Source organism: Fringilla coelebs (assembly GCF_963513975.1).
Source record: "Fringilla coelebs genome assembly, chromosome: 3".
Taxonomy (NCBI): Eukaryota; Metazoa; Chordata; class Aves; order Passeriformes; family Fringillidae; genus Fringilla; species Fringilla coelebs.
In genome coordinates, this window is record NC_140030.1 from 3,794,869 (window position 1) to 3,821,473 (window position 26,605).

General features: G+C 48.2%; 1 protein-coding gene across 2 annotated transcripts; it reads left to right on the forward strand.

Annotated features, from left to right (window-relative positions):
• Positions 1–1,405: 1,405 nt before the first annotated feature.
• Positions 1,406–23,508, forward strand: MTMR9 (myotubularin related protein 9). 2 transcript variants are annotated; one of them, XM_084201975.1, is made up of 11 exons: positions 1,406–1,990; positions 4,563–4,671; positions 4,989–5,114; positions 9,988–10,161; positions 12,428–12,645; positions 14,062–14,223; positions 15,969–16,110; positions 17,286–17,506; positions 18,946–19,097; positions 19,541–19,638; positions 23,444–23,508. In XM_084201975.1, the coding sequence occupies exons 1-11, from the start codon at positions 1,806–1,808 to the stop codon at positions 23,474–23,476; spliced, it is 1,620 nt and encodes a 539-aa protein (XP_084058101.1). In that variant the 5' UTR covers positions 1,406–1,805; the 3' UTR covers positions 23,477–23,508. The 2 variants fall into 2 exon arrangements, with proteins under 2 accessions (XP_084058101.1, XP_084058100.1); XM_084201974.1 differs by lacking the exon at positions 23,444–23,508 and having other exon boundaries at positions 19,541–23,225.
• The last annotated feature ends 3,097 nt before the right edge of the window (positions 23,509–26,605 follow it).

The following is a 26,605-nucleotide window of genomic DNA, read 5'->3' on the forward strand; positions in this document are numbered from 1 at the left end:
CCCAGTCCCTGCCCACTCCATTCTCTCTCTATTCCCATTCCCTGCCCGATCCATTCCCTCCCTATCCCCATTCCTTCTCTCTGCTGGCTATCCCCTCTGCTCCCATTCCCACTCAATTCCCAATCCCTGCCCGCTCCCATTCCCATTCCCATTCCTTCTCCATTCCCAATCCCAGCCGCTCCTATTCCCGTTCCATTCTCAATCCCTGCCTGTTCCCGTTCCTGTCCTTGTTCCTGTTCCCGTTCCATTCCCAATCCCTGCCTGCTCCCATTCCTGCTCCATTCCGGTTCCATTCCCAGTCCTTGACTGTTCCCTTTCCTGTTCCTGTTCCCATTCCTGCTCCCATTCCCAGTCTCTACCTGCTCCCATTCCTGCTCCATTCCCATTCCCTGCCCATTCCCATTCCCGTTCCTGTTCCCGTTCCATTCCCATTCCCTGCCTGTTCCCGCTCCATTCACACTCCATCCCAATTCCCTGCCTGTTCCCGTTCCCGTTCCATTCCCAATCCCTGCCTGCTCCCGTTTCCGTTCCATTCCCAATCCCTGCCTGCTCCCGTTTCCGTTCCATTCCCAATCCCTGCCTGCTCCCGTTCCCGTTCCCATTCCCAATCCCTGCCTGTTCCCGTTCCCGTTCCATTCCCAATCCCTGCCTGTTCCCGTTCCATTCCCATTCCCTGCCTGTTCCCGTTCCCGTTCCATTCCCAATCCCTGCCTGTTCCCGTCCCCATTCCCGCTCCATTCCCAATCCCTCCCTGTTCCCGTTCCATTCCCATTCCCTGCCTGTTCCCGTTCCCGCTCTATTCCCATTCCCTGCCTGTTCCCGTTCCCGCTCCATTCCCATTCCCTGCCTGTTCCTGTTCCCGTTCCTGTTCCCGTTCCTGTTCCCGTTCCCGCTCCATTCCCATTCCCTGCCTGTTCCCGTTCCCGCTCCATTCCCATTCCCTGCCTGTTCCCGTTCCCGCTCCATTCCCATTCCCATTCCCATTCCCATTCCCATTCCCATTCCCATTCCCATTCCCATTCCCATTCCCATTCCCATTCCCATTCCCATTCCCATTCCCTGCTTGTTCCCGTTCCCGTTCCCGTTCCCGTTCCCGTTCCCGTTCCCGCTCCATTCCCATTCCCTGCCTGTTCCCATTCCTGCTCCATTCCCATTCCCTGCCTGTTCCCGCGCCATTCCCGCCCGTTTTCCCCAGCCCCGCCCACGGCGCCGCCCCTTTCCCGTTGGCTCCTCCCACCGTCCCCGCCCCTCTCCCCGCCCATCCCCTCTAATTCCCGCGGAACGCTTGTGGCGGGGCTGTGCCGCGCGCCGGACCCTTTCCGCGCCTCGCCGTCTCCGTGAGGATCCCGAGCGCGGATTGGTCCGGGCGCGCGTCACGTGACCCGGGAGGCTCCCGGGCGTCGCTTCCGGCCCATCCCGCTCCGCCGGCGGCTCCCGGGAATCCCGGGCATCTCGGGGGGCCCGCGGCTCCCGCGGCTGCCCCGGCGCCCTCACCCTCCCCGAGCCGGCACCGAGGCTCTGCCCGCGCCGCTCCCCTCCGTACCGCCCTCGCGACAGCCCCGGTGCGGCCCTGCGGGAGAACGGGGGGCCCAGTGCGGGTCCCTCAGCGCTCTCGGTGCCGCCGCCGCCACCGCAGGTGATGCTCCCGCCTGCCCGGGTGGCACCGCACACGCCCTCCCCGCCTTTCCCGGCCTCCTGCCGGTGTTGCCGAGACTGCCCCCCATTCCCGGTGAATTATTTTCCCGGTGAATTATTTTCCCGGTGAATTATTTTCCCGGTGAGTTTCCCCCCCCTTCCCGTGCAGCATGGAGTTCGCCGAGCTGATCAAGACGCCCCGAGCGGATAACGTGGTGCTGCACCGCCCGTTCCACCCGGCCGTGGAGGGCACGCTGTGCCTGACCGGCCACCACCTGATCTTCTCGTCGCGGCGTCACGACAACGCCGAGGAGCTGTGGCTGCTGCACTCCAACATCGACTCCATCGAGAAAAGGTCAGGCTTCCCCTGTGGGAATCCTTAAAATCGGAGGGGTTTGGGAAAGCTGCAAAAGGCAGGCTCAGAGACAGCAGAACTGTGATCAGAGCTAAGCAGCAGCCATGAGATAAATCAGCAGAAAAATTATGGAAAAAGTAGAAAAGGACAAATAGGACAATGGTCTGTGTGTTAATGCTTGTCTAGAATAACTCCCTAAAGTTTAGGAAAGTTTATCTGGTGAGATATTAGGAAGTTCTAAGCTTAATAATGGAGCTCTGTGCATTGTGTTTTAAGGCTTACAAACAGGTATTAGATTCAAAATAAACAAGCATTGTTTAGCCAAAGGTAAAACAATGGACAGAACTACTGTCAATGTGCTTTTGCCCTGTGTGATTGCTCAAAATACTTTTAAAGTGATTTATAATGTTAAGTTCTTGGTCTGCTGCCTGGGATGTGAGCTGATGGCATGTTCCCATTGTCATAACCATGGAATGAGAAAATGCTGGAAAATAGAAGAGCTCAGGGCACGTTGCTAGCAGTCCCATCCTGTTTGTGATTTGTACACAGCACCCAGCTGGTGATACCCCTTCTTCCACCCCTCGTGGCTGGGAGGGGCTGGCTGGCACCTCAGCTGTCCCAAATCCTGGGGTGGAGAGCAGGGAGGATGCTCTGGGCACAGACATTGCCTTAGGCTGTGCCAGGGGAGGTTCAGGGCGGGCATCACGAGGAGTTTCTGCACAGAAAGGGAGATTGGAACCCTTGGAATACCCAGGGAGGTTTGGAGTCTCCATCCCTGGAGGTGTCCCAGGAAGGGCTGGATGTGGCACTCAGCACTCTGGGCTGGGGACAAGGTTGGACTCTGTTAGAATCCAAAATGCAGGGAATTCTCAGAACTTTGAGCCTGTAAGCCAAAGCTTAGAATTAAACCCAGGGTTTGAGCTGAGACCTTGGGAAAGGCTCCCAAACTGAGGTGCTGGAAGTAAGAATGTGGATTTGCAGTTTAAAGCAGAGACACGGTAAGCTAACAACAAAAAAGTTTAGAATTTTAGAGTTTAAGATATAGAAAAATAAAAGTAGTTACAGAGGTAAACAAGGAGTTTAGAGTGCAGCACTGTAGGTTTGTGTGTCAGAATATGATTGGCTAAGAAAGCTTCCACTGTAGCATGAGTCCATGAGATGAAGTATTTAAGGATTGGGTCCAAATCCTTGTTGGCAGTGTTTTTTATTGGTCAGTAAATCCTTAAAAGGTCCTGTAACTTGGGGTCTTGTTCTGCACCATGCAGTAAAGATGTGAGCTGATCTCACCCTTTGTAGAAGATAAGAACAATAAATCACATCACCAAAACCAACCCAGAGGTCCCATCTCTAAGTCATTCAGAATTCCTTCCAAAACTCCCCATGCACTCAGTGATCCTTTTCCAGCCTCAGTGATCCTCTCAAGGCCCAGGGCAGGGTTCCCATTCTGTTTGGAGACTCATGTTTGATGTTGCATCTCAAGGATAGCTTTTTTGGTCCAGTAGAGGGTCAGAGTTTTTGTGTTTAACCCTTTTTGCAATGTGTTCATTGCTCAGTGGATTCATCCACCCTGAAGCACTTTATAAACGATGCATTGTGCACAGAGAGGGATGTCACAGCACTGCTGGAGGGCTTTGCCTTGTGTCACCCTCCAAAACTGGTGGCAGAATTGGGCTCTGGACTTGCTCAGCCCCAGATCTTCTCCTGCTGCTCAGCAGCATCATCCCTCCCTGCTTATGGGAATCAATAACCCTTTAGCAATGTGCTTTTTATGCTACAGCTGAGCTCTAGCTGCAGAGCTCCATTTTTTTCTTGCCCTTGCTCCTTTAGGTACAGAGAGTTCAGAGATTTCTCTTTTCCCCCTCATTTCTGCTTTACCTGCACCACTGCCCCTCACTGAGTGTCTGCCCCATCTCACCTGGACATTGTCTTCTGCTCCTTCACCTGGTCCTTTCTCCATCTTGATGATAATGCTTCATTTTTATATTAATTACAAAATCCTTTCCCTGTTTCTAAAGGCTTTTAAGGAAGTTGGGTAGGAGTCCCTTTCTGCCAGCAAGACTGGAGAAATCAGGCAGATTAAAAAAAGCACTGAGCCTGGGATGGGGGAGTTGCTGGGTGCTGATGAAGTTTGTTGCTGATTAAGTTTGCTCCTGATTTCCCTGTGTGTTTCTGAGAGAGGAAAGGAGTAGAGGGGTGGAAAACTCAGGGAATTTCTTCCCATGCTCAGTCCTCAACCTGACCTTGGGCACTTCCAGGGATCCAGGGGCAGCCACAGCTTCTCTGGGCAGCCTGTGCCAGGGCCTCCCCAGCCTCCCAGCAGTGTGATATTTGTCATGTAACACCTCCACTCCCTGCTACAGCAAAAGGATGGAATAAGTGAAAATAAAACCAACCTTGCAAATAGCAAATAATGAGTTTTGTTTGTTTCTTTATTTTCTTGAAAGGTTCCCCTGCAGACAAATTGCTACTCATGGAGATTTGCCTCATGGGAAGAGCTGTGCCACTTCTCCTGCCTCAGAGGATCCTGGTTTTTAAGGGACTCTTTTTTCTCTTTTTTCCTGTCTTGCTGTAGGTTCGTGGGCTCCTTGGGCACCATTGTCATAAAATGCAAAGACCTGAGGATTATCCAGCTGGACATCCCAGGGATGGAGGAGTGTCTGAACATTGCCAGCTCCATCGAGGTGAGCAGCTACCATCAGCCAGAAAACCTGCAGGTCTTGAGCTCACCTCAGCCTTAAGAGCTTTTTCTTTCCAGATAGGCTTTCATGTTTTGAAAGGCAAAGTAGAATCTGGAATATTTCACATGGGTGTGTTGGGTATTTCTCAGAGGTTTTCGACTCCCCATCCCTGGAAGTGTCCAAGGCCAGGCTGGATGGGGCTAGGAGCAGCCTGGGGTAGTGAAAGATGTCCCTACCCATGGCAGGGGTGGAACAGGATGAGCTTTAAGGTTCCTTCCAGCCCCCACCTGGTGATTCCATGATTTCTCTTGTCCCCACAGGCACTTTCCACCCTGGATTCAGTCACCCTCATGTATCCCTTCTTCTACCGGCCCATGTTCGAGGTCCTGGAGGATGGATGGTCTTCCTTTCTGCTGGAACAGGAGTTTGAGCTCCTCAGCTCAGTGGTGAGTGGGATTTGAGGGATTTCCCAGGCACTTGGATGTTCTGTGAACTGTTTCACCCAGTAGTGGCTGGACTGGAAATCCCAGATGGTTAAAAATCCCTGTGGTGCCTGGGTGAGAAGTGAGAGTTGTTGAACTATTCCCTCTGTGACATCAGACATTTGTTTGCTCCTTCTTCTTGTACAACTGGAGGTTTGAGGTCTTTTTCAGGACATCACAAAGGTAGGAAATGTTTTTGGCCTTTGGGGATGGCTCTCTAATTGGAAGAACAAATTGAAATCCTTTGTCCTGGCTTTGTTGTTCTTAATTTTGATCTGGAGTAGAATGAGATGAATCTTTGTCAAACCCTTCATTGAGATGACACTGGTTTTAAAAAATTGCTCTTTAGGAGGATGACAGTGAGGATGACCAGTTTGAAACAATTTTTCCTTTAATTGATGCTGGGGAAATATTCAGGAGGTTCAAAAAGCAGGAAACTTCCAGTTCTCTTTTTCCAGGTGCTGCTGAGCACATTGATTTTGTTTGGGTAGGAATTGTTCTTGTGGCATTGCCTGTTGTTTCTCTTACTCAAATTTCTTTTTAGGATGCTGAATTTGGTAGAGTGGGAACTATCTTGGGTGCAGGAACCTGTTTAAATAATTCCTTGGATTTGCATCTCTGTGTTCCAGCTCTTTGTTTCACATCCAGTCTGTGCTCTTACTCCAGCAGCTCAGGTTTCTGAGCCCACATCCATTAGTGCAGCATCTAAGAGCATTGATTTTTTTTTTTTTTTTTTAATGTTTTTTTTATGTCTGCAGCCCAGCTTGTCTGCAGCCTGTATCACTTCCTGGCTATGAGTAACAACTGAATAATGTGATCAGCTTGACCAAATTCAGTTGATGAAATCACCAGAAAATTAAAGAACATTAAAGGGGTTCAGAGGCTTTGCTATTTTTGTCTCATAATTAAAGCACTCTCATGTGTCTTATCTTCCTCTGCCATCCAAAGACAGACCAACTGTTATCATATCCAGCACATGCATCTATTGATGTGCTTTTTTCCCTTATTTTTTCCAGGGATTTAAATCTTCATTTGTCAAACTCTTGCCTTTCTAAACATATTCTCTGTGTAAGAATTACATTTAAAAACCTCATTACTTTTTAGCACCACATTTCCAGGGCAATCATTCATTCCTTTAAAATCTCCCTGTCTGACAGCTGTTGATTAATTAATTCTTGGCTTTTAACCCAAACCTTCACATTTTGAACAGAATGGTGTCAAAGGCCACCTTCCAATGATTTCCATCTCCTGAACAGCAGATAAATGTCTCGCTGACCAAATAATTCTTGTTCTGGAAAGACACTGCTTTATGTGACAGGCTGGAACAAGGAAAGGGCTGATTTAAATCTTTCTCCCAGAAGTCAAATAAGTAGAATTCCAAAGGTTGCTGCCTCTGCTAAATCATCCATCTGGATCTGTACGTTCCCCAGTAGGATAACAAGTCAAAAACTATTGCACCTACCCTACAGCTCCAGTAATTTATTAATTCCATATTTATCTGCTACAGGAGAGTTGTTTCCAACACTCTCTAATAGCAAAGTGCAGTGTAAAATTTTATACTTTTTTTTTAAGTTAGGTAAATATTAAATATTTAGATAGTATAGCATGTAATTTGTGTTCCTCACTGCACAGTGAGGGGTGAATGGAATCCAGAGTATGTGCAGGGGATCATATTTTTTCTGAGCAGTCAGAGGAGAACCAAAAGGTTTGTCTTCTGCTAAATTCCAGAACTGCAGGATGCTGCAAAGTAACTCTGGAAAATCAAAAATTTTGCTTCCAAATTGAGTTTCCTGAAATGAAGTGAACAGGCCTGAGAAGTTTGTACAGCACCAGTATAATTAACATAAAGGTATTTTATTACCAAGAAAAGAACTCATTTCATTCTCCTTTTTTTTGCTTCTTTCCTTCCTTTTTCTTTTCCCCTTTTCTTCCCTTTTCTCTATTTTTCCCCCCCTCTTCTCTTTCTTTCCTTGTCTTTTGCTCTCTTTTCTTTTTCACTTCTCTTTTTTCTCTCTTTTCTTTCCCTTTTTAGCAGGAAAGATCTGAGGGTTCTGAACAACTCAGTTGTGCTTCATCTTCATGTCAGAGCTCCTTTTAGAAATCAGAATTTTCTGGGTTTGGGCTCAGGTCAAATGGTAACTGTGAACCATATTTTGCTCTTTTCAGACAACCATCAGTCTTTACATCTGTTCTGCTCCTTGTCCATGCACAATCTGGTCCCAGCAGGGCTTGTTCCTGGGGAATGGCCTCTGGCTTTGCTGCTTTGCAGGATTTCCCAAGATCCGTGCTGGGTTCTGGACTTTTTTTTTTTTAAGGCCTTTTGGTAGATCTTGGCTTATTTCCCAATGTTTTGTGGAAAACAACCTCTCCTGGCAATTTTCAGTTTTAGGAGGAATGGTAGCTTGGACGTTTGGGAATGAATGTCTCTATAAACAAGTATTAGGACAAGAAAAGTAGAAATCCAAGAGTTGATCCTGCACTGGGTTTAAAATTCGCTTTCTTTTTTTTCTCTGGAATTCTTCCTCCTTTCTGCTCAGCCCTCATCCCTTTGCTGCATTTATCCTTAACTTTTCTTGATTCCTAAAAGCTCAGATGTATTTCTGGGAAAATTAAGGGTTCACTTTGCACTCCCTGAGTTTCACACAGCACAATTACCTGGTTGAAAGTGAGGTCTCTCTTCATCCCTTTCCCTGCAGTCCTTCTGCTTCCTCTGCTGCTGCCTTGCTGTTCCAGTTACTGATGGCCCTTTTTGCTTCCAAATTCCAGCCAGGCCAAAGCTAAAGGAGTTGATTTGGGCAGTCTGGAGCTGGCAGTGCAGAGGTTAATGGGATCTCTGCAGCAGGAGCTGTTGGAGGGAAGACAAATGGTGCCAAGTGCTGCCAGGCTCCTCCTCCTTGTCGTGGAAATTACACTGGGATGACATAACAGGATCTCTGTCTGCTGTAAATGGGGGGGAGAGCAGGGTTAAATTACCAGAGTGGGGGATAAATCAGGTGCTGCTCCTCCATTCCTTTCCATACTGGTGGTGCCAGAGACAGCCAATCTCCCACAAGTTCCCCAGAGTTCTGGTTTTGCCTTCTCCACATGCAGTGTCGTGGTGAGGTTTTTATCAGTTTGATATTCTAGATCCATGCATGTCTTTTTCATGGTAATCAAACTGCACACCCAACAGACACCCCAAAAACCCTGTTAAAAATCCCGTTGCTGGTGCATTAAAAGCTGGAGCTGTGACCAGCCACATCCTTTTGTGTCCCAGAAGTTTTCATCTCTGCTCATAACATGATGGCCAGAGGCAATTTGACTTTGCATCTGGGAGAAGCTCTGCTTTTTATAAAATGGAGCTGTTCAGAGGAGCTGTTTTGAGGCTAATGAATAATGAAATAAGGTTATAGCATGGATGGTGCAAAACTGTCCAGCTGGGCTGCTGCAAACAGGCAGCAATTACTGCTTTTGATGCTGATATTTATTTTCTTCCCAGCATCTTTTTTAGGGTGTCACCAAAAAGGACAATTTTCCTGTCTCCTAAGCCACACATCCCATGCCTTGGAGCTGCTTCTGCTGAAATAGTGTTGTGAGACAGATCAGCTTGTTCAGCTGATGGAAAGGCTTCATTGCCAGAAGACATTCCTGAATTGATCCCAGTTTTCCACTTGACCAGTGAGCCAGTCAGGTGCATTTTTATAAGCAGGTAGCAATCAGGAGCTGTGTGGCAAGGGGTAGTAAGGATCTGGAAGAAAGGAATTCTGATCAGAGATGTCCAGTTACTTCATGTTAGGTCAGCAGACCTGAACTGATGTGGATTTTGTGTGTTTTTTCACAGCCTAATTTAGCTGTTGTGCTCTTCTCTCACTTTGTCCTGCTGCCTTTATCCCTCTGCCTTTTTGTCTGCCTCAAACTTTCCTTGAACTCAGATGAGCAGAGGTTTGATGGATCTGTGAGGTCTCTCCCTGCTGCAGAAGCTCCTCATTGACCTTTTTTCCCTGAGCTGGAGCCAAGGCCTGCGGGTGACCCTGGGTATCAGGTAGCTGGAATTCTCAGGCCAAGTGCCTGTGAGGTGCCACACTCAGCACTTCTTTCCCAGGGTTTGGCTGCTGGGAGCTGGAGCAGTTACATCACAGAGCTCCTGATGAGCCCTTAGTGCTTGGCTGCTGGGCCCCTTCCAGAAGGTGCTTTAGGAGAAAAAACTGTAGCTGAGCCCACAGAAAAGAACCAAGCTGGAGATGTTTAAATTGAAATTTTAACCTTAAAGCAGCTTCAGCATCTGGAGTGGGTGGAAGTTCTTTGCCTTTCTTGGCCACCTTTGTCTTGTGAGCTCTTCTTTCAGCACAGATGGAGGGTTGGGTCCTTATTGCCTGCATCTAAATGAACTTTTTTCCCCTCTTGTGGGAATACATTTCTCTGTGGGGTCTCCCCTTGCTGTTTGCTGTGCCTGTGAAACAATTTAAAGCCACAATCACCCATATCTGCCCACATGGACTTATTTTGTGCTGTTTGAGGATGTGGATAAACCAAAGAGGGAACTGTTGCTCAAGACCCAGAGGCACTTACTAATTTTTCCATTGCTTCCAAGCTTTATCTGCACTCTGGGGAATGAGCTTCTGGGAGCTGCTGCAAGGAGGTGATTGCAGGGAGCACCAAGGGATGTGCAGGAAAAATTAATGGGTCATCAGCCCTGTAAATGGTTACTTAAAGGACAATTTGTGGTGCAAATGGAACAGATCACAAACACAACTCTGTGTGTGTGCTTTATCCTGTGCATGATGGAAGTCTTTCTTCCCCTTTCCCTCTCCCATATAATGCCTTTTCTGACCCAAAGCTGTGTTCTGGTGTTTTTCAGACCAATGAGTGGCGTCTGAGCTGTGTGAACAAGGATTTCTCTGTGTGTCCCTCCTACCCTCCAGTTGTCATTGTCCCCAAATCCATCGACGATGAAGCGCTCCGCAAAGTCGCTCTGTTCCGCTACGGCGGCCGCTTCCCGGTGCTGAGCTACTACCACAAGAAAAACGGGATGGTGAGCTGGGTTTGAGGGGTGCTTCTGCCTGAAGGAAGTGTGGCAATCTGTTGGTTTCATGCTCTGGAAGTAACAGAGCTGCTGGTTTATTTTCTGGCTTCCTCAGGGAAGGAACAGGAATGTTGGGTTTTTTCCCCTGGTCTCTTGGTTGCGTGACAATGAAAACACAACATCTGGGCTCACAGATTCCTTTGGGGCTCAGGTTAAACCAGGGCTGCCCCAGTTTCTGTAGTCCAGATCTACTGAAGGCACATATTTGACCAAAATATTTTTGTGGAAGTTCTTTCCTTTGGCCAACTGCGGTCAGAAAGGCTGTGTGGGAGGTGGGTGCTTCCCTGGAATTAATTATTCAAACATAAATATTTTCTGTGAGGCAAGCAGAACACAGATGTGACAAATCCATGAGAATGAAAGAGGGATCAACAGGTCAAGGGAGGGCAATCTGCTCTATCTCGGGTCCCCAACATAGGGACATGGAGCTCCTGGAGAGTGTCCAGAGGAGACCAAGCAAATGCTCCAAGGGTTGGAGCCCCTCTGCTCTGGAGCCAGGCTGGGAGAGTTGGGGGTGTTCACCTGAAGAAGAGAAGGATCCAGGAAGAGCTCAGAGCCCCTTCCAGGACCTTAAGGAGCTCCAGAAAAGCTGAAGAGGGACTTGGGATCAGGGCCTGGAGGGACAGGACACAGGGAATGGCTTCCCACAACCAGAAGACAGGGTCAGATTCTCTGTGAGGGTGGTGAGGCCCTGGCACAGGTTTCCCAGAGAAGCTGTGGCTGCCCCTGGATCCTGGTTCTGGGTAATGGAATGAGTGATCTCCATCCTGGAAACAGCCATTAATCTGCATGGTTGGGAATGTGTACAGCAGCAGTTTGCTTACAGCAGTAAGAACAAGATGAGCCTTGTAAAGCCACTGCTGGCGCCCTGGCTGGCTGTGTCTGCCAAGAGTTTTCATGGAAAGGATGGCAGGAGCCACATTGTCCTGTCTGTGAGCGGTGGGCCCTCGTCACAGCCGTGGTGACAGCAGAGCCAAGGCTGCTTCTGCTGTGTGACTGTGGGTGGAGGATCAGAACAATCTGTTCTCTCAGCCTGGCAGGGTAACTCGGTTCAGGAGTAGCAAATTCTTGGTCTTACACAGAATTTAACAAGCTGGAATCTAATGGAGTGACTGATACATTGTAATTAAGAAATGCACTGTATGAAAGGGATAGGTAATTGTGTCTCTTGCTGATGTAACCAGTTCTGAGGGCGCTGAGACGTCCAACCTGCAGTTTTAAACTTGATACAGTCTCCTCAAATGCTCTAATGCCTTCTCACCTCCTGTGGCCAAGATTTGTAAGCCTTCAATTTGAAGCTGTCTAGTCTTACTCAGGAGTAGCTTGGGATTTTCTTTGCTTTAAAAGCAGCCAGCCACCTACTCCACATCAGTTGTGCTTTTTGCTTTTTCTAAGCTCAGCTGAAAACCACTGAAAGATTTTTGCTCAGTTATCTCTAAAAATTGTGTGTTTCATGTAAGGAGAACAACAGTATTTGGCTCAGATGTTGTAATGCTGTCACTCTCTTTGCCCTCCTGTCTCTGAGTTCTCAGCTGTACCTGGCATTGCTGACAGGCTGCCCTCACATTTTTGTTATGATTGGAGCTGCTGTGGTGCTTCTGAATTGAAAGGCATTTGCTAAAGAGAAATCTCAGCTCAGCAGTCTGTGGACTTGAGGTTTATCAGTCCATCCATAGGGTAAAAATGTCACCTTTAACACATGAGAAATTTGAGTGTTTTAAGAACAGAGTTGGGAACAGGCCTTGAAAATGAAAATCCTGAAAAAGATGCTTTCACAGAATCACAGGATGGTTTTGGTCAGAAGGATCCTTAGGGGCCATCTAGTTCTAACCCTCTGCCCTGGGCAGGGATGCCTCTCACCAGGGCAGGCTGCTCAGGGCCCCATCCAGCCTGGCTGTGAACACTTCCAGGGATTTATAAGACTGCCAGGGTTTGTAAAGGAGCCATCAGCAGGAATGCAGCTCAGTAGTTCACAAAGATGGCACTTGAGGCATTACTGAAGGGATACAGCCCCTAAGATGATGCCTGGCATTTAAAACTTGCCCAGCCAAACGATTTCTGGATCCAAGAATTTCTAATTCCGTTTTAAATCCTTGAGAGGGATCGAACTTGAAACAACTGAAGGATTCAGGGCAAGGCTTAGAGCTCAGTGGTGCCTTTCAGTCAGAACTCTCTCCACTTCCAGTGCCTCATGCACGGTTTTGTGTCTCCCCAGGCGATGCTGAGGAGCAGCCAGCCCCTGACAGGCACCAACGGGCGGCGCTGCAAGGAGGACGAGAAGCTGATCAACGCCACGCTGCGCTCCGGCCGCCGCGGCTTCGTCATCGACACCCGGCCGCTGAACGTGGCCCAGCAGGCCAGGGCCAAGGGAGGGGGCTTTGAGCAAGAAGTGCACTACCCCCAGTGGAGGAGGATCCACAAATGCATCGAGAGGTGGGTTGTTGTGGTGTTGAGGGGTTTTAGGACGAGGTGAGAGATGAGAATTGACTCCCAAGTTCTCAGAAGGCTGATTTATTATTTTATGACATGCCCTTTGCCATTTGCCCTTTGCCATGCCATTTGCCATTTGCCGTGCCATTTGCCCTGCCATTTGCCCTGCCATGCCATTATATATTATATTTTACATTATATTATATTTTACATTATATTATATTTAAAATGTTATACTAAAACTATACTTAAAAGAATAGAGAAAAGATACATCAGGAGGTTTGAAAAGAATGATAATAAAAACCCGTGACAGACGCAGAGAGTCTAATACAGCTGGCTGGGATTGGCCATTAATTAAAAACAATTTGCATGCTGGGTAAACAATTCTCCAAATCACATTGCAAAGCAACAAAACATAGAGAAGCTGAGGCTTCTCATTTTGCCAGGAGAAGGAATCCTGACGAAGGGATTTTTCAAAAAATATCATGATAACAGTGGGTGAAATCAGGCTTTCCTCTGAGCTAAGCTGCATCAGTTGTCAGAGCAGTGATACCTCCATGAAGTATTTGCTCCTGTAAGAACAGTTATGTATCCTGGTTCCTGGCAACAGAGTCATGTTCCTTCTGTGGCAAAACCAAGGTATGTGCATGATAAGGGGATTTTTGGTTTGGTTCCTTGTTCTGAGCAACCAGTTGCAGGTTTCAGCCATCAGGCATCTCCCTGTGCTGTTTCTTTTCCTGGCCATCTTCAGCCACACTCCAGCCTTCCTGGGTTCCCCTTTGCACAGGAAGGAGCAGGTACCTTGCCAGGAAACTTCTGCAGGGGAGGGTTTGTTCTGTGGCTGTCACACTCCTCTTATCCAGAGGATTTGCCCAGAGAAGCTGTGGCTGCCCCTGGATCCCTGGAAGTGTCTAAGACCAGGTTGGACAGGGCTTGGAGCAACCTGGGATAGTGGAAAAGGTGTCCCTGCCCATGGTGGGGGGTTGGAATGAGATGAGCTTTAAGTTTCCTTCCAACCCAAACCATTCCATGAGTCTGTGATCCAGTGCTTTTCTCTGGACAGCTAATATTGTTCAGTCATTTGGAGACAAGTTGCTAAATAAACAGACTTTCAGTCTGGCCTTGTTCAACTTCTCTTAAAGCCTTAATTTTGGGGAATCTTTCTACACAGACATGCAGTAATGTTACTGGAGCTGTAGACCGGCTCTTGAGCAGTTAAATAAGGAATTTCCTGGCAAATACTTGAAGTGTTTGGTTTTGCTTCTAAAGATTTTATGTGAACTTATATTTGTTGCTGATTATTTACAGCATCAGAGAGAGAAGGGAATGAATAAACACAATATACAAACACTAAATAATCCATGTCCTTCTTCCTATGTTACTGCTTGTGCTTTCAACAATGTTTTCATTTTCCCAAAGGTTTCATATCCTGCAGGAGAGCTTCATCAAGCTGGTGGAGGCTTGCAATGACCAGTCACACAACATGGACCGCTGGCTCAGTAAACTGGAAGCTTCCAACTGGCTCACTCACATCAAGGAACTGCTGACTGCAGCCTGTCTGGCTGCTCAGTGCATTGACAGGTAAATCTGCTGCAGAAAGTCTTGGGTTGCTCATTCACTGGTTACAGATTGCTCATTAAATGTCTCTGGCAGTATCAATAACTGCCCACCGTGGTCTGGCTCACTTGTACCCCTGGAGGATTCTGTTTCCTCGTGGTGGAGGAATGTTCCTCCAATAGATCAGGAGGAGGGAGGAAATCTGGGCTAAGAAAAGATTTTGGATCATGTGTTTAAGGTATATTCCTGTGTCTGCTGCAGCCAAGTTAATTTAGAGAGTTTTATTGAAGGATTGGGTTAAAATGGGTCCATGGAAAACTGGGACCCCATGGAAAAGGGGACACAGAGGTGTCTTTTTCTTTTTTAGCAAATCTTTTATTCTTTTCAGCTGCAAATTTCCAATACCACACCTCATTTCCAGAGGTTAAAACAATGTCATCTCCTTGTTTTCCCCAGGAATTTGTCCAGTGCTTTTCCCCTCTTTATTTTTATCCCCACAGCCCTATCCAGACAATCCTGCTCATCCTTTCTAAGTGCTTGTGACCTCTTTTAACCTGACGTTTCTTTCATAAATGCTGCTGACTCAGCTGACTCATGCTCACACCTCTGGCTGCAGAGCCAATGCTTGCTGTCAGCTGCCAGGGTTTGTAAGGCCAGTTTCAGGAATCTAAATTGATTTTATCTGTGGCTCTGGGTGGGAAAAGCCCGTCCCAAAATTTAGGGAAAACCTGTCTTTTCATAGGAGCTGGGGAATGTGTTCTGCAGGCACACAAGCAGCTGAAATGCAGGCTCAGTGGTGAAACAGCACTGCTGCATTCAGGTGGGAGCTCTGTGCTTTTTAAAAGCTCTGACAGTGCTGGTTTCATTACTGGCTGTGCCAGGAAAGGATTGCTCTGGATCAATAGTTTTATCTGAAATTCTTTCCTGCAAGCATGTAATGGGAAAGATCAGTGATGAAACCCTTCTGGCTTGTTGGGACAGTGGCTGATTTCATAATTTTTAACCTCAGCTTTGCTTTTTATGTTTACCATGTGGAGCCATGGCAAGTCAGTTCCAGTTGCCTGACCTGTCTCACTCAGAGCCTGGAGGTCAGAGCTGGGCTGACAAGGAGAGTTCTGTTGTATTTTCCATGGGGAGGGAATGGCTGGGACAGATCTTCCAACATCTTAAAGGCAAAAGGGAAAAAATAATGTTAGAAAATGAATGTAGAGATAGGTGAAGTTTAGGTAGGGAAGGAAGGTTTAGATTAAATATTAGGGGGAAACTCTGTATTATAGCAGTGGTGAGACCCTGGCACAGGTTGGCCAGAGAAGCTGTGACTGCCCCTGGATCCCTGGAGGTGTCCAAGACCAGATTGGATGGGGCTTGGAGCAAGCTGGGATAGTGGAAGGTGACTCTGCCATGGCAGGGGTGGAATGGGATGAGTTGCACTTCCAAGCTGTAACTAAAAGGGATGGTAATCCCAAAGAGTGAGGTAATCCCAAGATCTCCCACAAGGGAGATCTCATTGTGCACCTGCTGTCAGTGTGGGAAAGGATCTGGAGTTCCAGACTGCTCAGCAAGACATGGAGCCTTTAGTGATGCAGAGCTCAGGTCACTGTGGATGAGGATCCAGGTGGGATCCAGGTGGGATCCATTTGGGATGGGGCTGCAGTGGTGGTAAAGAGCCAGCAAATCCTCAGCACTGGTGTCCATGGGATGTAATGGCACCCACTGGGATGGGTTCTGCTCATTCATACTCTCACCCTTCCCACCTTTTCCTTTCCCAGGGAAGGTGCTTCAGTGTTAGTCCATGGCAGTGAAGGAACTGATTCCACACTCCAGGTCACTTCTCTGGCACAGATCATCCTGGATCCAAGGTGCAGGACCATCCGTGGCTTCGAGGCTCTTGTAGTGAGGGAGTGGCTGCAGGTAAGGAACAGCAGAACAACAGTTCCCTGGACAGAACAGCAAGCAGTTCCAGAGACACTGGGGTTGGGAAATAGCCTGAGAGGCAGCCAGCAGGCTGGGCCTTGTTGCAGCCCTGCTCAGTGTGAGTGTCCTTTGTCCTAAAGAGCAGCATCATTACCTGAGTCATTTGTCCCTCTGGCACTCCTGGGGCCTCTGCCGGTCATGGCACGTTTTTGATTTTGGAGAACTGCCTGTTCTGTGTGCTCAGGGTGAACATCTCTTATCAAGGATGGTTTGGGTTGGAATGGACCTTAAAGCACCTCTTGTTCCAACCTCCTGCCATGAGCAGGGACACATTCCACTGGACCAGGCTGCACCTCTTCCATCTCATTAGAGAAAACTGTTCAGACCAAACAACAAAACCTGAGCTGTGCTCTTTGTACCTTGGCAGTCTGGTCCTCCAGTGCACACAGCCCAGCTTGTTCCTGCTCGCATTCTCTGATCAAACACAGCCTGAGAAAGGCAGGGAAATCAGTCATAGAATCACAGAACCATTTAGGTTGGAAAAAAGCTTTAAGATTCTCAAGTCCAACTGTCCCCCAGCACTGCCAAGGCCACCACTCATCCATGTCCCCAGGTGCCACATCCACATCATCCACATGGCTTTTTAATCCCTCCAGGGATGGGGACTCCAGAATTGCCCTGGGCAGCTGTGCCAGGGCTGAACAACCCTTTCCATGAAGAAATTTTTTCTAATATCCAATCTAATCTAAACTTCCCCTGGTGCAGCTTGAGGCCATATCCTCTCCTCCAGTCCCTGTGCCCTGAGAGCAGAGCCTGACCCCCCTGGCTGTCCCCTCCTGTCAGGAGTTGTGCAGAGCCACCAGGTCCCCCCTGAGCCTCCTTTTCTCCAGGCTGAGCCCCTTTCCCAGCTCCCTCAGCTGCTCCTGCTGCTCCAGCCCCTTCCCCAGCTCCATTCCCTTCTCTGGATACTCTCCAGCCCCTTAATGTCTTTCCTGTCAGGAGGAGCCCAAACATGAGTCCCAGATTTGAGATGCCCCAGCAGCAGAGGGATAATGGTTTCTAACAGCTTGGTCCTGAACAGTTGCATGGACAGAACTCGCTCTGAAGTGTTTTTTCCACATGTCCTCACATCCCATTCCTTGGTGTGTAATGCTGTCCCTGATTCCCTGCAGGCTGGCCACCCTTTCCAGCAGCGCTGTGCCCAGTCAGCCTATTCCAACAGCAAACAGAAGTGGGAGGCCCCTGTGTTCCTGCTCTTTTTGGAATGTGTGTGGCAGATCCATCGGCAGTTCCCCTGCTCCTTCGAGTTCAACGAGCACTTCCTCATCATGCTCTTTGAGCACGCCTACGCTTCCCAGTTTGGGACCTTCCTGGGCAACAACGAAAGTGAAAGGTTGGTAAGGATGCTTGACTTGAATCCTTTAAATCTTGGCTCATTTTCACTTAAGGAAGGTCCCAGAATCATGGAATGGTTTCGGTTGGAAAAACCTTTAAGATCGTCTCGTTCCAGCCCCTTGCCATGGGCTTCCACTTGGCGTAGCTTCCACTATCCCAGGCTGCTCCAAACCCCATCCAACCTGGCCAAAAAAACCTCCACCCATCACCAGTTTATTTAGTTTCTCAGCCAGAAACTCTTCCATGAAAGAATAACCAGCTGGAGTTTGGTGTGAGTCACAGCTGTGGGAAGCAGACTTGTCCATGCAGGCCTGGAGGAGGAGGCTGAGGCAGGCAAAGGCCACAGCTGACAATTCTGTCCCTCACCTGTGAGGGAGGAATGTCACTCTGTAGCCTGGTGGTCCTGGGACCCCCCTGGGAGTAGAAACAGGGTGAAAGACTGGAGCTGCCCACAGCTGCCAGGGAGGTTTGAATTCCTGTTTGGAGTTGGCACTTCTGCCCTCAGAACTCCTGGCTCCAGTAAGGCCATGGCTGAGGGTCTCCTGCTGGACTGGACAGTAAGGGAAAAACATAAATGATCCTCCAGAGAAGGAAGGCAGTTTAAAGCTTCCTGTAAACCTCTCTGTCCTTAAAGTAATCTGGGCTTAGAAGAGACTCTGCTGCCTTCTGCAGGGCTGCTGAACCAGTCATCTGCAAAACCAAGTTAGACTTGAAACCAATGAGCTGAAATTTGGAGGAGTATTGAATGTTATGTGTAATAACCTGCCTGTCACATCTGAGCACATCAGCCTGGGAACACAGACAGGGGTTAAGTCTGATGTTAAGCTTGTGCTGTCTGAAGCATTCACAGGAGTGCTGGATCTCCTGCCTGGCTGGCAGTCCAATTTGCCAGTGCAGGCAGAATGAGATTTGCTGGAATCTGAGGCATAGGGATCCCTGTAACTGCTGGAGGGAGGAGTGCCCAGGAAAACAGCACGGCTTACTCTGTGTGCTCAGTTCCTTCCTGCCACTAGAGGGACCTGTCAGACGTGCCCATTCCCGCAGTGAAACTGCTTTTATGTGCTCAAGATTTCCATTTCCATCCTTCCCTGATGCAGCCCTGCCCCACCTTGCAGCTCCACCTTAACACAGGAGCCCGATCCCTTTCCAAACGTGGCACTCAAACCACAGTGGAGGAGGTGACTGATTCTTCACCTGGACAGCAGGAAGCCATCTTACAAGTGTTATTTCCCCATCTTTTATTCAAAATTAATTGTAATCAACCATGCTGAATAAATTGCTTTAGTTTTACACCCTGTGCCACGATGGTGAAGGGATTAAATGGAATTTTCTGGGGAAGTAGCACATGAAAAAATTTGTGGCCTTGTCTGTGTGGTTCTAACAAGAACCTTACAGATCCAAGTGTGTAAAACTGACTGGCTCCTCTGGGTTTCTTAGGGCTAAACTGAAGCTGCCTCAGAAGACCATGTCCCTCTGGTCCTGGGTGAACAGGCCTGAAGAGCTGAGCAAACTCCAGAACCCTCTTTATGAGGCCAACAGCCTTGTCATCTGGCCCTCTGTGGCCCCACAGAGCCTGCAGCTCTGGGAAGGTGAGCCAGGTTTGCTTTTCCTGTTACAGTCAATACCTCTTTTGTGATTTTTTTTTTGTCTGACTTCCCTGCTGACCATTCTGGAGGATCCATGTGCAGTGGGTTCCCTGCTGCAGAAACTTTCCCCATGCCATGGGTGCTGAAGAGTTCATGGTACAAGCAGGCTGTCATGGCAGGGTGGAGACTGAAAATGGAGTGTCTGATGAGTGTAGGAGGAAAAAAGGAATGAGCCCCCCTCATTTTTCATTTTTCTTTTGTTAACCTTGTGTAATGGGATGGTGAGCTTGGAGAGGAGGGGGTAAAGCCATTTAGGGGGTGAGGGAAAGGGAAGAAAATGTGAACTGTGTACACCTGACTTGAGAGCTTCTGGAATGTGAACAACCTTCATGAATTCCCCCTTGTTTCAAGAACCCCTTGTGACCTGGGTGTCTCTGGGCTTCCAGGTATCTTCCTGCGCTGGAACAGACCTTCCAGATTCCTGGATGAAGCTGAGGAAGAAAGGATCAACATTATCAAGTACAACAAGGAGCTGCAGGCCAAGGTGAACGCGCTGAGGCGGCAGCTGGCGGAGATGGAGACGGATGGGGAGGTGCAGGAGCAGGAGCCCTGAGCTGGGCTTTGCCTCAGGCCTTTGCTTTCCCCTTTGCAATGAGGAAGAAACATGGAAAGTGCATGTTCTGCTGAGCCCTTGGGTACAGCTGACCCTCCCACTGCTGAACCCCTCACTCCATGAACCTCCCTGCTTTTTGGGGAGCGGTTTTTGTTTTGTTTACAGAAGACACAGCTGGGCACAATGTCCCCTCTTGGCAGCTGTTCTGTCTCAGAATTGGGTACAGTGTCAGCAGAAGCTGGAACTCTTTACCTCCAACTGTGTGGATGACCAGGATGGGCCAAGAGACAGGATGTCTCCACTTTATTTTAGACTTTTTCTGGTTTTGTTGAACACTCACAGATTGAAATACAGAGTTCTATAGAGATAGGTTAAGGCATTTTGTCTGGAAGCACCTTTTCTCTCCATGAGTAAGTAAGGCAGCTTAGTTCTTTAATTTCCTAGGAAATCTAGAAATGGTTAAAATCAAATTACAGGTTCTGCCAGTCTACACAATACTCTCAGTAGCCTTCACATCTCACACTTGGGTTGTTGTGTTCAGCATTGGCTTGGGAGCAGGAAGTTAAATACCAAACCAGAGCAAGAGGTTTCAGTGCAATACAGAATTGAAGGAGGGATTCTGCTGCTAATGTTAAGCCATGACCTTCAGGTGGAATTGTCCCTCGTAGACAATGACCTCCTAAGGAGGAACAAACTTTTTTTTATTCTACCTGGAAAACAAAAAGGTTCAGTGGTTGGTGGGGGTGTCCACTTGCAGAGCAGGGCTCAGAGCTGTGCTTTAAACCAGAGCCAAGCTGCCTTCTTGGAAATTTCAACCCCCCTGGCTGGGTTTGGACAGCTGGCCAGGTTCACAGCATTGCCAGGGTGCCAGAGCAACACTTTATTTACAACTCAACAAAACACTTCTGTTGCACCTGATGTGCTTTTCCTTCTTGTGCTCTTATGCCCATCTTGTGAAACCTCAGAAGCAGAAGCTGGAAGTTCAGGTGACCTCACAGATCTGCTGTAGATGAAGGGGCCATCACACTACAAAAAAAAAAAAACTACTAAGAGTTTAGATGATTTGTAGCTGCTAAAACTGCTTAAAGACTTTAGGGATAAGCTCTTTCCCATTTAACTTTGTATTTTGTAGCTGCTCTTTCCACTTCTGTGGCTTCAATCTGCTTTTTATAAAATCAGAATTCTCTCTTGGGATTTTTCTTTTTTCCCTCCTTTAAAAAGACAGGTAGGGGTAGGTCTGAAATACTCCCTGAGGCATTTTTTCAGCTTGATTCTATGGGTAGCCCCACAGAACTGGGAAAAGTTGAATTAACAGCAGCACATGTGGCTGGGATTATCCAAGAAAGAGCTTCCTGTTAGCCTGGTTCTGCTGGAATGAACAGAGCTGCAGTAGGTCAGTAGTGGGATGCCTCTGGAAGCTGCTGAGCTTCCAAGTTTATGGAATGAAGCTGCCTTTATTTAAAAGCCACTTCACATAGATATGTGTGAAAATGCAGGATCTGTAGTTGTAGAAGTAGCTGGGCAGGAACCTGCAAAAATCATGTAGCCACTAAATACAGTCTAAGAAAATTCTATAACCAAGGAAATGATATAAAATGATGTGATAATGGTCAAGTGCTACCTTAATGCCTTTTGTTCAGTCCTTATTTCCTTAATTATTTCCTTCTTGCCTAAGCTCAACTTAGCCCTGAAGTCCTCTGGCTTAAAAAATAAGATCCCTTTTAAAACTCTGCTTACTTAAGGCAGAAGAGTGATTCTCCCTGCTTGCAGTGCCAATTTCTTTTTGGGTTTGGAGCTTGGTTCCCTGGATCCAGTCTGACACAGGGAATGCTGCTCAGGGTGGCTGGGGATCTGTTCTGCATGACAGGGGAGGCAGAATTGGGCTGTTCCCTCCTCCAAACCTGGTGATTCCTCTGGGTATGTTGCTCATATAAGCCCTTAAAATGATTGTACGCCCCTTGAAATGATGTCTTTGGAATCTGCACCTGCCTGAGTGGTGTTTCCCGACCCCATACAGAATTTCTCCATCTGAAATCCATTATCCCCAGCCAGATGGGAAGGATTCAGAAGGCACTATTTTCCCTGTAATAGGCTATACATAAAACACTCCTAAAGGTTATGCAATTCCCTAACACAGTAATTATAGATTGAGCTAAATAATAGAGAAGCAGAGAGGGTTTTTTTGGATCTAATTGCCTGGCTGCTCCAGCCTCTCCTGCAAACTGCAGGCTTCTGAGGAAATTGGGAAACCAGCTGTGACAGCCAACAAAAGGCAGCACATTCTCTCTGAGCTGGCATCAATTTCAGCCTCCACTTGTGTTGAATGCACACCCAAGCTCTGTGTGTGCCTTGGGAACGTGGATCCTGGGAATGACTCCTGGGGCAGTGCAGGTGTCCTTCAGAGCAGCCCCTGCAGGTTATTCCACCTTGTCCCTGCACAAGCTCTGTGGCACAGGCCTGGAAGGCTGGCAGGAGATGCAGTGGGGCCAAGATGTGTGCTGGTGTAGGTTCTCCTGGGACAGGACGCTTCCCAGAGCTGTCCTGCCATGCTGCTGCCACATTCCCTTTGAACGTTTCCATTCCAGTGCCTCCCAGGCTCCAGATTCACAGCAGCTCTCTCCCATTCTCTGCTTTGCTGCTTGCCTCCCCTATCAAATCAGATATTTAATGCCAGTGATGGGTTTGCTCCCTCAGAGGGGGGTCCCTGCCCCATGACACCCAGTTTGCAGATTCCCTGTGGATTCCTGAGCTGGGGCAGTGCCCAGCTCTGGCTCCTCCCTGTGCCACTGCCTTACGCCCTTGCTGCCACCGCGCTCCTGCTCTTTTGCACACACTCTTTGTGTTACAAGCTGGACACGGAAAGCCCCATCTCCCAATTTTGGGGGTCAAGCCACAAAATTTGGGGAGGACACTCTGCCATTTACCAAAAAAAAAAGAAGGGAAAGGGAACTAACTTGCACAGTTTACATAAGGGAAATATGAAATACGTACCTTCAATATTTTGATTGTATCGATTAAGTCTTGAATGTGGCGCTGGTTTTGACGTGCACTATTGTCCCTGTTACATAGGATCTAATTTAAAATTGCACTGTACAGCATTTTTGGTGTCTCATGTGTGCTTTGCTAAAGCCTTGGGCAGTGCTGTGTTTGTGTGAGGGGTGAGGTTTCTCCCAGCACTGCCTGTGTTTTGTCACAGCTGCACTGTGTGCCGTGAGCTGTGTCTGTTCACTACTGCCTGCTCAAGTGATGAGTGCACTGCTGGCCCAGCATCTGGAACTGCTATTTGGACTTGGCTGCTGCATCAGTCTTGATTTTTTTTAATTTTCTTTTTTCCGGTACAATTTGAAATGCCAGGGCTGGGAGTTGTGTGCTTGTGTTAGGTATTTGCTGTCTGTGTACAGAATCCCAGCTGCTGCAGCCTGGAATTTTCTGCAACAACAACAAAGTAACAAATCTGAGGAAAAAGAAGATGATGGCTGGAGCTTCAGCCATTTGGGGGGGAACAAAACAGATACAAAGTGGCTGTAAACTTTGCTGTAGATATGTTGAGAGCATAGTAGATGTGTCTGTTTAAATTAAAAGTCTGAAGACTAAGAAGTTGTTTAATTACACTGCTGAATCTTCTTTATTACTGTGTCCTTTGCTTCCCACTGGAGGGGTGTGGGTGGTATGACTTGGATTAAGCTTTTGCTTGAAATTTCAGTTCTTTTCAACTAGATTGTGTTTTATTTTACAGCTGAACAGGCCCTGTGGTGGTAGAAGAGGATGAAAGGAGAAGGCTGAGACCCTGAGGCTGTGAGGGGCTTGCAGAGCTCTGCTCCAATGGCTTTGGGCCTTGGACAGCAGCTCTGCATAGGATGGATAAAGAGTTTGATTAGCCAAGGTTTTATACTGGTATTGATCTTTTTATCCTGGTATTGATCTCTCCAAAGGAAGAAGAGCAGGGGTGCTCATAGGGAGAGGGGTTTGGAGTAAAGCAAAGCCTTGCAAGAAGGCGGATGGTGAATGGACAAGGGGGAGTGGTTTTAAACAAAACCAGGACAGATTTAGATGAGATATTAAGAATAAATTCTTTCCTGGGTGCGGATGGTGAGGCCCTGGCATAGGTTTCCCAGAGAAGCTGTGGCTGCCCCTGGAAGTGTCCAAGGCCAGGCTGGACACAGCTTGGAGCAGCCTGGGATAGTGGAAGGTGTCCCTGCCCATGGCAGGAAGGTGGAATGGGATGATCTTCAAGGTCCCTTCCAACCCAACCCATCCTGTGACTCTGAAGTCCATCAGGGACTGGGGTCACAGTTTCCTGCTGGTTTGAAGGCAGGAGAACACAAAAAGGACAAACAGCTCCTGGGAAGTGGAGGCTGGGAACTGTGGGAACTCCTGGATCTCTCCTGGCTGGTGAGTCAGGAGGCTGGGAACTGCTGGGCTGTCTGTTTCCCTGTGGTCTCTGCAGCTCCTGGGGAAGATGATGAGTTTCTGTGGGTTTTGGGGTTGGAGCAGATGGAGGCTGAGGGTCTTTGTGCTGCCCTGCAGCCTGTGCAGCCCATGAGATAACACAGGGAAGGGTGCTGAAGCTTTTGATGTGTAAAGATTGATATTCAGCCACTATTTATGCCAAAAGTTACAGCTGAAACAGAGTAGATTTGTTCTAAAATATTTTTAGCAGTGATCAGGCAGTCTGATTTGGGTTAAACTTGATTTTTGGGTGGGGGAAGAAAATAGCTAAGGAATCCCAGAATGGTTTGTGTTGGAAGGGACATTAAATCTCATCCAGTTCCACCCCCTGCCATGGGCAGGGACACCTTCCAATATCCCAGGCTGCTCCAATCCTATCCAGCCTGACCTTGGACACTTCCAGGGATGGGGAATCCATCTGAACAAGTGTTGAATTTTTTCTTTAACCTTTTCTTGAGTCTGTTGGATTTTTCTCTTGGAAATCCCAAGTGGTTTTGCCCAGTGCCATTGTAGGAGTCTCTTCCATGCTGACCATTTTTCCCCCAGGCAGTGAGAGGGGAAACAATGAGGAGGAATTCCCATTGCTGGATGGAGCTTGGGGTGCTGGGCTGGCCTGGGCTGCTCAGAGCTCCCCCTGCCCTGGAAATGTCACCACAAGCCCCTGGCATTTGTCATTCAGAGCTGAGCTGATGATCCTCTGATGTTCTCTTGGGAGGGTGTTGCTGATGGTTTTGGATGCTTTATCTGATGCTGCAGGTCAGCTCATGGAGGGTTTGGTCTTAAAGCTCCAAATCTGCTCCCTCAGGTTCTTAAAACACTAGCAGATAACCTGGGCACTGCACAGATGTAGTCACACCACTAAAAACCACAGTGTAGCTGCTAAAATAATATTTTTTATGGCTTAGGCAGTGGGTTGTAACCATTTACATGACCAGTTTGCACACCCCAGTTGGTCCTGGTTCTGTTTGGGGGATGGTTTCAGGTTTGAAAGGTGGAGCCTGAGGTCACTGTGTGAAGGAAAAAGGCTCTTTTGGCAAGGGGCTCATTCAAAGGTACAAGAGATAAAAAAAATCTGCTTCCTGCTGTTCTTTCCTGACATGGAAAACATTTGTTGGGATGTCCCAGCAAGGTAAATGCAGCATTTCTACAGGGAATTTTCTGGGTTTGGCTTGTAGGTACTTGGTGGAACAAAATAAAACATTTATGGCAGGAATAAAAGTTGTTCCAGAGTTCAGGTTGGTTTGTTTTTTGTTTTGTTTTGTTTTGTTGGTTTTTTTTAACAGAGAACTTAGCTTTTTTTTGTACTGTGCTGCATTTTTTGGGGTCCAACTTGAGCACTTCCAGGGATGGACAGACACATCCATCAGTTGTTTTGAACACAAAGCAGAAATTTTTGCTACAGTGGGGTAAATACAGGGCTCTGGTTACAGTCTGGTTACATTTCCCTCAATTAGGGAATAAAGACAAAAAACCCCACAAACCTGTGCCTTTCTGAGAAAAAGATTTCCTTCCAGAGCTCCCTACAGGACACTTGTGCAACATGAAGCACATGGAGTGTCCTGGCTGTGCTGCCAGCAGTTGGCAATGCTGTCGTTTCACAATGGGGAAGGCTGTGGCAATCCTGAATTAAAATTCTGTTCTGCCCTCCCCCTCACTTGTGCTGGTCCAGCTGTTTGTGGTTCCACGTGGCACATGGGATTGGAGAAATGCATGGAGAAGTGACACAGCCAGGAGGGAAGAGCCCTGCAGCTGAGTCAGCGGCTGGGGTGTTAAACGTGGCATGGAGGCTTGGAGTAAATGAAGTCACAGGGAGGATTTGTGAAGTGAAAATCCACATGGAGCTGCTGGGGAGAGTCCAGAAGAGGCCATGGAGATGCTCCAAGGGCTGGGAGAGCTGGGGGTGCTCACCTGGAGAGGAGAAGGATCCAGGGAGAGCTCAGAGCCCCTTCCAGGGCATAAAGGGGTTCTAGGAGGGCTGGAGAAGGACTTGGGACAAGGCATGGAGGGAACAGGACACAGGGAATGGCTTCCCACTGCCAGAGGGCAGGGATGGGTGGGATATTGGGAAGGAATTCCTGTGAAGGTGGTGAGGCCCTGGCACAGGGTGCCCAGAGAAGCTGTGAGCTAAAAGCAGAAGAGGAGAGCAGACACACCTTGATCCTTTCCCCAGTGCCACATTCCAGGAACCCTGCACTGAGCACCTCTGGGACTGTCAGAGGGACTAAAGGCAGCTGCTCTGCACCAGCCCCACCCTGTGGGCAGAGCCTTGTCCCCTGCAGAGCGGGGAGCCAAAGGGACAGCACATCCCTGATGTGTCTCCACGTGTCCTCAGCTCCTTGCCCTGAGCTCTCCAAGCACCGTGCGTGGGGAGGCTTTGCAGGTTCAGCAGGGCAGAGGGCAGAGCAGAGACCACAAAACCCCCGTGTGTGGGAGGGGGTGGCAGGGAGAT